At 38.9% G+C, this 12391-nt stretch overlaps 1 protein-coding gene across 1 annotated transcript in view; it reads left to right on the top strand.

The window, feature by feature from the left end:
• The window catches only part of CATSPERE (catsper channel auxiliary subunit epsilon), a 151229-nt gene extending 139129 nt beyond the window's left edge, over positions 1–12100 (top strand). Inside the window, exons 20-22 of the mRNA XM_073215735.1 lie at positions 2345–2502; positions 6086–6139; positions 11716–12100. Coding sequence (XP_073071836.1) covers positions 2345–2502; positions 6086–6139; positions 11716–11857 — 354 coding nt within the window. The 3' untranslated portion in view covers positions 11858–12100. The remainder of the gene's footprint in view (positions 1–2344; positions 2503–6085; positions 6140–11715) is intronic.
• The last annotated feature ends 291 nt before the right edge of the window (positions 12101–12391 follow it).

Raw genomic sequence — 12391 nt, forward strand, 5'->3', positions numbered from 1 at the left:
TGCAGCAATCTTGAGCAATCTTCTCTCTTATGTTTTTAAAAACACTATTCTGAGAAGGTATTCATTAAAGTCCACAGGCTTTACCAGATTCCAAAGGGGCCCTCATAGAAATTTTAGAAAGTGAGAAGTTTATATATAAACAGGTAGATAATAGACACACACACACACACACACACACACACACACACACACACACACACTAAAAGGTTAAGAACCCCTGATATATATATAAAAAGAGAATAACTAAGTCTTGAGTCATTCCAATATTTAGAGTCTGGGGAAATGAGGAGGGGCAAAGGGGCAGAAAAGGGAATAATCAAAAAATCAGGAGGAAACCCAGGGAGGGTGGTAGTCTGAACACCACATAAAGCAAGTCTTCCAGGAATGAGAGAGATCAACTGTCAAATCCACAGCTAAGATAGGTCAGCTGTGAGGACTGAAAACTGAGCATTTACTGTAGCAACATGGAGATAATTAGCAACATTGACAGGATCAGTTGTAGTGAGATGGTGAAAGACAAATGCTACTGAAGTGGGTTTAATTAATATGGAAAAAAATAATTCAAAGCAGCAAGAACAGCTATCTCTGCTTAAGAGTTTTGCAGTAAAGGGAAGAAAGAAATCATGTCGTAATTTGAGAGTGGTGAGGTGGAGAGTCTTATTTTTTTCAGTAAATTGAAATAACCACATATTTACTAATGGGAATATTCCAACAAAAAGAAAACTGATGATGCTTCAGTTAGCATCTCAAACTTAATATACTCAAAATTCGGCTTCCAATATCCATCCTACAAACATACCCCTCCAACATCCTTCCACACCTCAGTTAAGGGAAATTCCATCCTTCCAGTTTGCTCAGGATAAAAGCCTCTAAGCATCATCTCATACTCCACATTTGTTGTTTCAGTAAATTGTGTTGGTTCTGACTAAAAAGTATGTCTTGAATTTGGTCACTCCTCACCACCTCAGTTGCCACCACCCTGTTCTAAGACACCATCACCAATCATCTGGGTTATAAACCAGCCTCTTAACTGGTCTCCCTGCTTCAGCCTCGCCCACCATGAACCTGTTCATGACACAGCAGTTAGAGTGACCCCATCAAAACCTAAGTGAGAATATGTCACTCTTCTGCTCAAAACCATGCAGTAGTTCCCATCTTAAAATTATGACAGAGCCTACATGACTCACTGCCCCCCACCACCCACCTTCCCACAACCATGACTAGCTGGCTCCCTCCTCCAGGTCTTTACTTAAAAATCAACTAGTCAGTGAAGACTTGGCTACTCTGTTGAAAAGGTTAAACATCATCCCATAACAGTCCATATCTCTCTTTTATTGTCTTTAGTGTCATTAGCATTTACAACTCTCTGATACCTTGTATAGGTCTATTATTTATCCTATTTATTATCTTGCTCTCCAACTAGAATGTAAGCTCCATAAGGGAAGGTAACTTTGTTTTGTTCACTGCTGAATCCCAACATCTAACTTATTATGGGCACTCGATAAATATTTGTGGAACTAATTAATTAAGTATAGGCCACCAACTTATTATAAAAAGTATTATTCCACTATTGAGAGGTAATAAGGAATTAAATGAGTAATGGAATCAGTTAAAAAACAACTTACTTACCCTCCTGACTTTTTGTTGAAGGCCATCCAAGTGTCTTGGGTTGAAGATAGGTGTAAGTGACACTCTGTATGCCAGTGCAGAGAAAATGAAGGTTCTTATGGCCAGGATTCTCACCTGGCCCTGGTTGGCTTGCTCTCTACACGCGTGTGAGCAATACATTGTTATTGACTCTATATAAAGAGCTCCACCCAGTGCTCCAGGCTGCTGCACGTCTGCAGGGCTGCAAGAGCAAAGACTGGAGTGGTGGCAGTTATGAGGACAAAGACTGAGACGGCTGCGAGGGCAGAGAGGCCCAAAGGCAGGGACCAGCTTGTTGCATGCAGACTTGCTCTGAGTGGACGGGATTCTAATGATTGACCTGCCACCGTGAGGATAAAGTTGGATATAAACTCTTTCACCCCAAGAACATTCCATTGTCATTTTTTCGGTCTCATTGAATCCATAGTGAACTTGTCCGGAGCTGGGAAACCCATTGGCAATATAGCCAGAATCTCACAGAGGGCAACCAAATGTTCTAAGATTCTGCCCAAATAACATATTCCTTGGGAAGCAATGATCCAGCTGGTAATTAACAGTCATGGAGCTTGCAGTCAGTATCATATATTTGATAAGGAGTTAATATCCAAAACATATTTTTTGAAAAACTCACACAAATCAATAGCAAAAAATACAAGAATCCAATTTAAAAAGGTTTTTCTCTTTATTTTCTGTTCAGAACTACAAGCACTGTTTTTCTTATACAATTGGAAAACCAGGAGACTTAAATCAACCATATGAGATTATCAACAAGTCTAACCATAACCATTTAATTTGGCCTGTGGACCATTCTGGAATATATGTGTTTCGTGTGAAGATCCTGGATCCAAACTATAGGTGAATATAAATGTTTTATTATAATAGTTTTAGCATTATTTCCTCAAAATTAACATTTTCTTGACATAGTCTTGATGATTGTTATTCTTTTTATTTACATATTTGCTTTTCCATTTTGTATTAATCAGATTAAACATTCTATGGGGATGGAAGATAAATCTTTAAGTTGAACATTTCAATTAAATTGGTTTACAATTATATTCTGAGTACTTTGCTATGTTCCACTGCTGTGATAAACACAAATATAACATAAGCCTAATCTTAACCTTCAAAGTGCTTGTAATTAAACTAGTTGGGGAAGGAGTAGTGGGAAGTCCACATGCAAACCAAGGGAGGCTAATAATACATGAGATATTCTTCAAATATAATCATTTGTATTATTGGTGGGCACAATAATAATTCAGAGATAGGGAAGATCAATGTTCTTCCGAGCATCCAAAGAAAACTCCCCAGAGAATATGGAACATTAGTAGAATTTACATTGCTGGAGGGCTAGGATAGACCCTTCAGATGAAAACAAAAGTCACACTAATAATGTGATGGTGCTGACCATTAGCGTACTGTCTAAGGCTGTGGAGTCATGAAGTCAGGAAGGTGGAAGATAGTTTCACTGAAGAAGGTAGAAAAACAAAGGAGGCAGACTAATTTCAGGCAATTCAAAATGTTGAAGTCAATTTCAAACCAGGTCCTAAAGAACCTCTTTAGTATCTTTACAAGGGAAGTGTTGTGATGAAAGTATAGTTCTAGGAAGGAGATTGAGTCAATAAGAAAAAACATTCCAACAAAAAAATACAGTACCAGACAGTTTCACTGGTGAATTCTACTAGACATATAAATAACAATTAATACTAATCCTTCTCAAATTGTTTCAAAAAATACAAGAGGAGGGAATGCTTCAAAACTCATTTTATAAAACCAACATTGCCCTGATACCACAACCAGACAAGGGCACTACAAGAAAGGAAAATTGCAGGACAATATCCCTGATGAACATAGATGCAAAAATCCTCAATAGAATATTAGCATACCAAATTCAGCAGTACATTAAAAGGATCAGACACAATGATCAAGTGGGATTTATTCCTGGGATGAACAAATGGTTCAATATCTGCAAATCAATCAATGTGACACAGTACATTATCTAAATGAAGGATAAAAATCATATGATGATCTCAATAGTTGCAGAAAAATCATTTGAGAAAATTCAACATTCATATATGATAAAAACTCTCAACACAGTATACGTACAGGGGATGTACCTCAATATAATAAAGGTCATATATGACAAGCCCACAGCATCATACTCAACAGTGAAAAGCTGTGAACTTTTCCTCTAAGATCAGGAGCATAACAAGGTTTCCCACTCTCACCACTTTTATTCAACATAGTATTAGAAGCCCTATACAGAGAAATTAGGCAAGAAAAAATAAACAAAAGGCATACAAATTGGAAAGGAAGAAGTAAAACTGTCACTTTTTGCAGATGACATGATATATATAGAAAACCATAAAGGCTCCACTACAAAACTGTTAGTACTATTACATGAATTCAGTAAAGTTGCAAGATACAAAATCAATACACAAAAATCTCTTGCATTTCTATAAACTAATAATGAATAATTAGAAAGAAATAAAGAATAATTCCATTTGTAATTGTATCAAAAAGAACAAAACAATTAGCAATAAATATTACCAAGGAGGCAAAACACCTCTGAACTGAAAAGTATAAGACACTGGTGAAAGAAAATGAAGACACAAATAAATGGAAAGATATTCCATGTTTATGGATTAGGAGAATTAATATTGCTGAAATGTCCAAACGACCCAAAGCAATCTAAAGATTCAATGCAATCCCAACCAAAAATTCCATGACAATTTTCACAGAAATAGAACAAACACCCTAATTTGTTTGGAACCACAGAAGATCCTGAATAGCCAAAGAAATCTTGAGAATGAAGAACAAAGCTAGAGACACCAGACCCCTGATTTCAAACTATACTACAAAGCTACAGCAATCAAAACAGTATGGTATTGGCATAAAAACACACAGTGATCAATGGAATAGAACAGTGAACCCAGAAATAAACACACATATATGGTCAATTAATTTACAGTAAAGGAGCTAAGAATATACAGTGAGGAAAGGACAGTTTCTTCAATAAGTGATGTTGAAAAAAGTGTACAGCCCATGCAAAAAATGAAACTGGACCTCTATCTTACATTATACATAAAAGTTAATTCAAAGTAATTAAAGACTTGAACATAAGATCTGAAACCATAAAACTCCTAGAAGAAAACATAAGTGGTAAGCTCCTAGAAATTGGTCTTGGTGATGAGATTTTGGATTTGACACCAAAAGCAAAGGCAAAAAACAGAAACAAAAATAAAGAAGTGGGACTACATCAAACTAGAAACTTCCGTACAGCAAAAGAAACCATCAGCAGAATGAGAGAAGACATTTGCAAATATATCCAAGATGGGGTTAAAATCCAAAACATATAAAGAACTCATACAGCTCAATAGCAAAAAAAACCCCAAAAAATCCAATTTAATAATGGGCAGAGGATCTGAGTAGACATTTTCCCAAAGAAAACATACAAATCACCAATAGGTACATGGAAAAATGCTCAACATCACTAGACATCAAGGAAATGCAAATCAAAACCACAATGAGATGTCACCTCAGACCTGTTAGAATGGCAAATATCAAAAGACAAATAAGTGTTGAGGATATGGAGAAAAGGGAACTCTCATGTGCCTTTGGTGGGAATGTAACTTAGTGCGGCTGCTATGGAAAACAGTATGAAGGTTCCTCAAAAAATTATCTGAGGTTCCTTTCTTCTCTCTTTTCCCACATGAAGGTAGGTGAAATCATATCAAGTCATATCATTAATGTTTATTTAACTATATCCTGTCTCATTCTAAATAATATGCTAAATTATGAGAGATACTCAGAATTCTTGGAAATAATTATTAAATATTCAGTTATTAGAAATAATAACCAGTTCTATATCTCAAGTTCCTGACAGTCTCAACTTTCTGAGGAGTCCGCCTACATCAGGTGAACATCACAGGCTCTTTGGTCAGAAAAACCTGGATTCAAATCCCAGCTCTACTACTTACAACTATATAAACTTCAACTAGTAACTTACCCTATCTGAACCTCAATTTATTCATCTAAAAGGAAGGTTGCTATGAGTATTAACCATGATAATTCACATAAAGCCTTTGATACACTGCCTGGTACATAGCAAATGCTCAATTAGTATTCATTAATGCCTAGTAAATGTTTACTATTATTTCTGTCAATATTATTATTACTAATGTTAACATTGCTATCATGATGATGTAAAGCTGTTAGGAAGATAGAGAGGTGCACTGACAAGTTCTGGGGAATCTTACAGCAAGCATGCACATGGAAAAATTATCAGAGCTACCATATAAATGTATCTATTCTCTCCATTGTCAAGAAAATGATACCTTAACTAAGACTATATGATTTGATTTTTACCATAGAGATGTGGATGAAGTTTTAAAATATATTTTTCTTAATTAATCTTTAATATTACTTTTCTAATTTGCAGTTTCTGTAACCTAACAACTGTATTTGCAATAGAGACCTTTGGAATGATTCCCAGGTAATGACCAGTGCCTAATCAAGCTTTAATGAGAGAAAGTGTAAAAGACACAGGCGATAGCTAAAAACGAAAAGCACCTCTTCCCCATTTTTCTGTGACTCTAATACTTCTGACCTCTATGCAATACCTGAAAACTTGTATATCTGTTATACCAGGAATACAGCAGGAAGGTACTCCAGAGAACTGTAACTGCAGCTAGGGTCCCTTTTTGTTCCATCCCCTCTACAGCAACTGTCTTCCCATAAAATATATTTTTTAACCCCGCCTAGCAGATGAACAGTAAACTGCAGCATGAGAACTGGGAGGAGGCAATGGCTGGGCCTCTGCTTACCCTGAGTCAGCTCTGACCACTGGCCACCTCCAGTGCATCCAGGAAATAGGCAGTGAAGGCATTTTCCTGGGCTCAGCTCCAGCTTCCTTGGAGAGCAGAGTAAAAAATTTTAACACTAAAGCTGGAGTGCAAATGACTGCTTCTCTGTCCTGGGCCTGGTTTTTCTTTTTCTTTCTTTTTTTTTTTTTTTAGATTTTTCTCTTTTTTTTGTAAAATACTAAACAAAAGTAAAAGACAAACAATTAAGTTATTTATGGCCATACTTTAAATATTACAGTCCCTTGATTTTTTGTACTAATGGGAGGTTAATGGTGTGAATAATCTGCAAAATGAGATAAGCTATGCATGTTTCTAAGTAACTCTGGGAAATGTGTATAGCCTCTTTGCAGCAATTCTCTTTCTCATTAGTATGTTTAATTTGGACAAATATTAAGAACATACGTACACCCAAGTAGCCACCAACAAAGGTGAGTTAAGGAGCTGAGAAAGAATAAAGGAAGTGCTCGCCTACTTGCCCAATTCACCTCCTAGTAGCTGAATCTCAGTAGCCAGGGAATACGGTGCACAGGACAGGATAGTCGATCAGGTTAGGGACTGCAGTTCAGTCTCTCTTACCAGACACAGCGCAGGGGTTAGCTGGTGGCAAACATCTTTCGAGTAAGAGAGCCCTTTTCATGAGCAAACCGCAGCTGATGATCAGCTTGTAGGCAGCAAAGATCTTGTACCCCCTTGCTTTTTGGCCCAGTGCTCAACCACTTCCCAAAATTTTCTACTGCGTCCTTTGGAATTAACCACCATTTAACCAGCAAATTCACCTAAATCCCCAACTATCCTCTGAACTCTCCTACCGCCCTCTGTCCCCTAGAGGCACTTCTTTATCTTCAGAACTCTAGAGTGATGTCTATTTATTTTCTAACACCCGCCATGTGCTTCCAGGTGCCATTACTACTTGCAGATCATTATTTATCCTGGTTCATATAAAACAAAACCAAACAAATTTTTTAAACACACACGAGCCTTTTGAGGCTCGTGGCATCTGCTGTACTCCCTGCCCTTTCTCTGTCCTCATTGCTGTGTCTTCTCCAAACCCCCCTGCATGCACTGATAACTTCAGCCCTGCCACACTGCTTTTCATCTCCACCTCAAGCCCACCATCAATGTCCACGTGTCCAACCCTGCCAACACCATGGTCTTTCCTCACCTTCACCTTGGTGTCCTGCTCTGCTGTACTTCAGCCACCCATTCCCACAGTCACACCTGGAACACTGGTATCACCATCATAAATTCTCTGCTTCCTACAGCATCAAGTCAGACATCCCACTCTCTGAACCTCAGCTTGTTAATTCAACTACACACAACCTTCTTCATCCTCGCTGGGACCTTCACCTCTACTTTCAGTCTCTCCGTTTTTACTTCTTCTTTCCCTGCATTTCAAAGTCTGCTACTTCAGTAACATGGACTTACCACTTACTTCAGTAACACCGACTTATTAAAGGTAGTCTCTAACCCTCCGGGATTTGGTCCTTCATCTTGCAAGGCCCCAATCACATACTTTCTTTGTAATCACACATGAACAGCCCGGGACTGGTAAAGAAAGTTACACAATGGGGCACACCCATCACCAACTTCAAATTCACCAACACTACCTGGTAATCTTACTACCTTTCTCTGGTCAACCAGTGTGTCTGTTCTCCATAAGAGCTGCTTCAGACCTTGTCTAATTAGCTTCTTCCTGCAACCTCTTTTCCTTAAAAATCATCAGATGAGCTTGTTTACAGAGAAATTAGAAGACATCTGACAGGAACTCCCTCTATTCCTGATTCCAAACATGTAAACTGACTAATATCTGCATGCATGTGTAGCTATGAGACAGAGAGATTCCAGCTCTGGGCAAGTTCACCCTGGATTCAGTGAGACCGAATAATGAGAACAGAACATTGGTGGATAAAAGGTTTGTACCAAGCTTTATTCTCATGGTGTCAGATCGAGTGCTGGAGTTATGTCTACAACAGGCAAGTCTGTCTCTGCTTCAGCCTCTGCTCCAGGCTCTGCCTTCACTTCCAACTTCTGTTCTGCTCCAAGCACTGGGCAGAGTTCTTTATATGGCAATACAGACAATATTGGCTTATTGCCAAGAGATGTGTAAGCATTAGCCCAGCAGTAGGCCAATTAGATCATCAACTAGATTATGGTCATGTGCAGATCCTGGCCATAGGAACTTACATTTTCCCTACACCATATCTCTCCTCTTTACATCCTGGTATAATAGAGGCAATATTATTCCTTCTCTTTGAATATTTTTCCAACTGTTCTTTGAACCCCATTCTTTCCCACTTTCAAAGGAAACTTCCAAGTCAATTATTCCTTCTCTCTTCTATATATTCAACTTTTGCTCTCAACTAGATCCTTCCATTAACAAAAAAACAAAATTCATCCAAGCAAATTTGAAAATCTGATGGCTTTACTAAGCAATTCATGAATTAGGCAGCAGCCCTTCCAGCAAGTAGAGAGATGCCCTGAAGGGCAATAGAAAGGGAGAGGTTTTTAAAGGCAGGACAAGGAAATAAAACAGAAAAAAAAGATGTTTGGGGGTAAAGTCACCTTCATCTGGGGACAAAAGTGTCTTATTAAGTGAATTCCTTTGGGGGAAATGGAGAAGACCCAAATGACATTATCTTATCCATCATGACCAGAAAACTCTTACGTTTCTGGGGGAAGCCAAAACTGCAGTTAAGCTCTGGTTTGGTGGCTTGGCCTAGCAGAAGTGATGTTGGGCCTGTGTCTTTCTTTTTAACACCTTGTCTTGCTAATGGGTTTCAGCCCCGGGCAAGTTCACTATGGATTCAGTGTGACCAAAGAAAATGACAGCAAAACGTTCTTAGGGTGAAAGGGTTATACCCAACTTTATTTCCAGGTGGCAGGTCAGTCACTAAAATCCCGTTCACTCAGGGCGAGTCTGCATGCAGTAATCCGCTCTCTGCCTCTGGGCCCCTCTGTCCGCTCAGCCATCCTCTGGGCCTCTCTCTTCGATGCTGCCACCACTCCAGCCTCTCCTCTGCTCTGCTCTCCTACAGCCTTGCAGCTCTGCCACCATGTCCTGCCCATAGCACTGGGCAGAGCTCTTTATATAGAGTCAACAGCCATGTGTTGCCCACAGCTGTGCAGTGATCTAGTCAACCAAGTGAGAATCCTGGCCACAGGAACTCCCACTTTATCCACACACCACCAAAAGACTTTTAATCACCCTCAAGATTTTTGTTTTAAACCTCATCTCCCCTCCAGCTACCACCTTCTCTCTCTCCTTTGTAAGACAAACTTCCTAAAAGACTTGTCTACACTCTGTCTTGCCAATGGGTTTCAGCCCCAGGCAAGTTCACTATGGATTCAATGAGATCAAGGAACAGTGGAATGTTCTTGGGGTGAAAGGGTTTATACCCAATTGTCTTACCAATAGGTTTCAGCCCTGGGCAAGTTCACTGGATTTAGTGTGACTAAAGAAATGACAGTAGAACATTCTTGGGGTGGAAAGGGTTATACCCAACTGTATTTCCACAGTGGCAGGTCAATCACTAAAATCCCATTCACTCAGAGTGAGTCTGTATGCAGCAAGCTGGTCTCTGCCTCTGGGCCTCTCTACCCACACAGCCATCCTCTGGGCCTCTGTCCTCAGCACTGCCACCACTCCAGCCTCTGCTCTGCTCTCCTGCAGCCTTGCAGCCATGCCACCGTGTCGCCCAGAGCACTGGGCAAAGCTCTTTATACAGAGTCAATAACGACATATTACCCACACCTGTGCAGTGAGCTAGCCAACCAGGTCCTGGCCACAGGAACTTTCATTTTATCCACACCAACTTTATTCCCACTGTGGCAGGTCAATCACTAGAATCCCAACTACTCAGAGTGAGTCCGCATGCAGCAAGCCAGTCTCTGCCTCTGGGCCTCTACCTGCACAGCCATATCAGTCTCTGTCCTGGGCACTGCTACCACTCCAGTCTTGTCTCTGCTCTCCTGAAGCCTTGCAGCTATGCCACCGTTTTGCCCAAAGCACTGATGGAGCTCTTTATATAGATTCAATAACAACGTAGTGCCCACATGTGTGTAGTGAGCTAGCCAACCAGGGCCAGGTAAGAATTCTGGCCATAGACCTTCACTTTATCCACACACTCACAAGCTGCATTTTCTTATATTCCATTCCTATCTCCCTAATCCATCTGTCTTGCCAAAGGGTTTCAGCCCTGGTCATATTCACTATGGATTCAGTGAGACCAAGGAATGACTGGAAGTTCTTGGGTTAAAAGGGTTTATTACCCAGCTTTATTCTCCCGAAGATAGGTGACCCCCTACATACCTCAGATTCTATTCAAAATGCCCAAAAGTAAACCAACTGTAATCACACACAGCTTCAATACTCAGCAAAGTGATCTTCTCTCTGAATTTTTTATGTCAGAAAATGGTAATACCATCTTCACAGTTCCCTCATCCCAAAACTTAGAAATCATTTTTTATTCCATCATATTTCTCAAACCCTACATCTTAATCACTAAGACCTATCCAATCTAACTTCTAAATATATCTCATAACTTTTTTCACTCCACACTCTTGATTCCCATTCATCTAGTCTTCTTACTACAATCAGAATTACCCTAATGAAAGGACAATTCTGTGTAGCATCTATGAAACTTCCTCTTGTCTGTAGGCTAACAGCCATACTCTATAGCTTGATAAAAGTTGTCTTTCTCATCTCTAACCATCTATCATTCTGCACCTCTAACCACTTTTCCTACCACCTGAGCTCTAGTCACACTGAACTGGTTTTAGTTCCAGAATGTCTTGGAGGATCTTAAGGTTTTCCTATGCTTCTATGCATCTCCCTTAGCCTAAAACTTTATGCCTACCTTAGTCTCTTCCTCCACTCCCAGGCATGTTTGTCTAGCTAACTCATACTAATACTACTAACCCTACTCATACCTAGCTAACTCCTACCCATACTCAGTTCAAAAGCCACCTCCACTGGAAGGCTTTCCTTGGTGCCTGACTCCTGTATACTATTATACTTCCTTCTCTCAATACACAGGTCACACTGTCTATTTTCTTCCCTGCTCAGCCTCAAGTGCTAAGAGGTAAACATCTTGAGAGTAGACAAGATGTATCATTAATCTTTGTTCTCTGTCATTGGCATAATAGCTAGCTATTCAAAAATTGTTTAACTAAATAAATAAACATGACTTTTTTTTTCTTCTTTCAGGCCAAGTGTCTACCTGGTCATTTCTTTCCTCTTTCTCCTGATGCTACTGTTTTTCAGTATTCTTGTTTTTAGCTACTTCCATTATTTAAGAATTTATAGAAAACATATTTATGAAACATTTCACAAACTTGAAAGAAAATGAAAAAATAATTAGAAAAGGTGAATGTTTGTTTACTATGGATATATGTATATACAGTAAGTGTGTATAGTTATACTTATTTATACAGCATGTGTGTTCTACCAAGAAATATAAGTATAAACTCATAGAAAGTATCAAATTCAAGATCTGAAAAATGTTCTTAAATTACCCAAAAGAAAAATCATTTCATACATTTTGTGTGTTATGAAATTAATCCTTAATGTGTTTGCATTTATGTTAAGATAGTCTGTATACTCTTACAAGATTCTTTAAAATAAAAACTTTAAAAACTTTAAATTTGGCTACTACAATCCTTGCTAAGAATGAAAGCAAATTTTTGAAAATGTATAAATGTGTCAGATATTATTGTTTTGCATAAAACTTTTCATATGAAACCTTATATGGGATTAAAGATGGCAGCATGAGAGCTGAGACAGAGGCTTCCTCCTAAAACCGCATATAATATGAAAATATAATTAATATAACTAATCCTGAAAGAGCAACAGAAAAGAGGAATGCACCAAACTGCATACATCT

This window comes from Manis javanica, chromosome 11, assembly GCF_040802235.1.
Source record: "Manis javanica isolate MJ-LG chromosome 11, MJ_LKY, whole genome shotgun sequence".
NCBI lineage: Eukaryota > Metazoa > Chordata > Mammalia > Pholidota > Manidae > Manis > Manis javanica.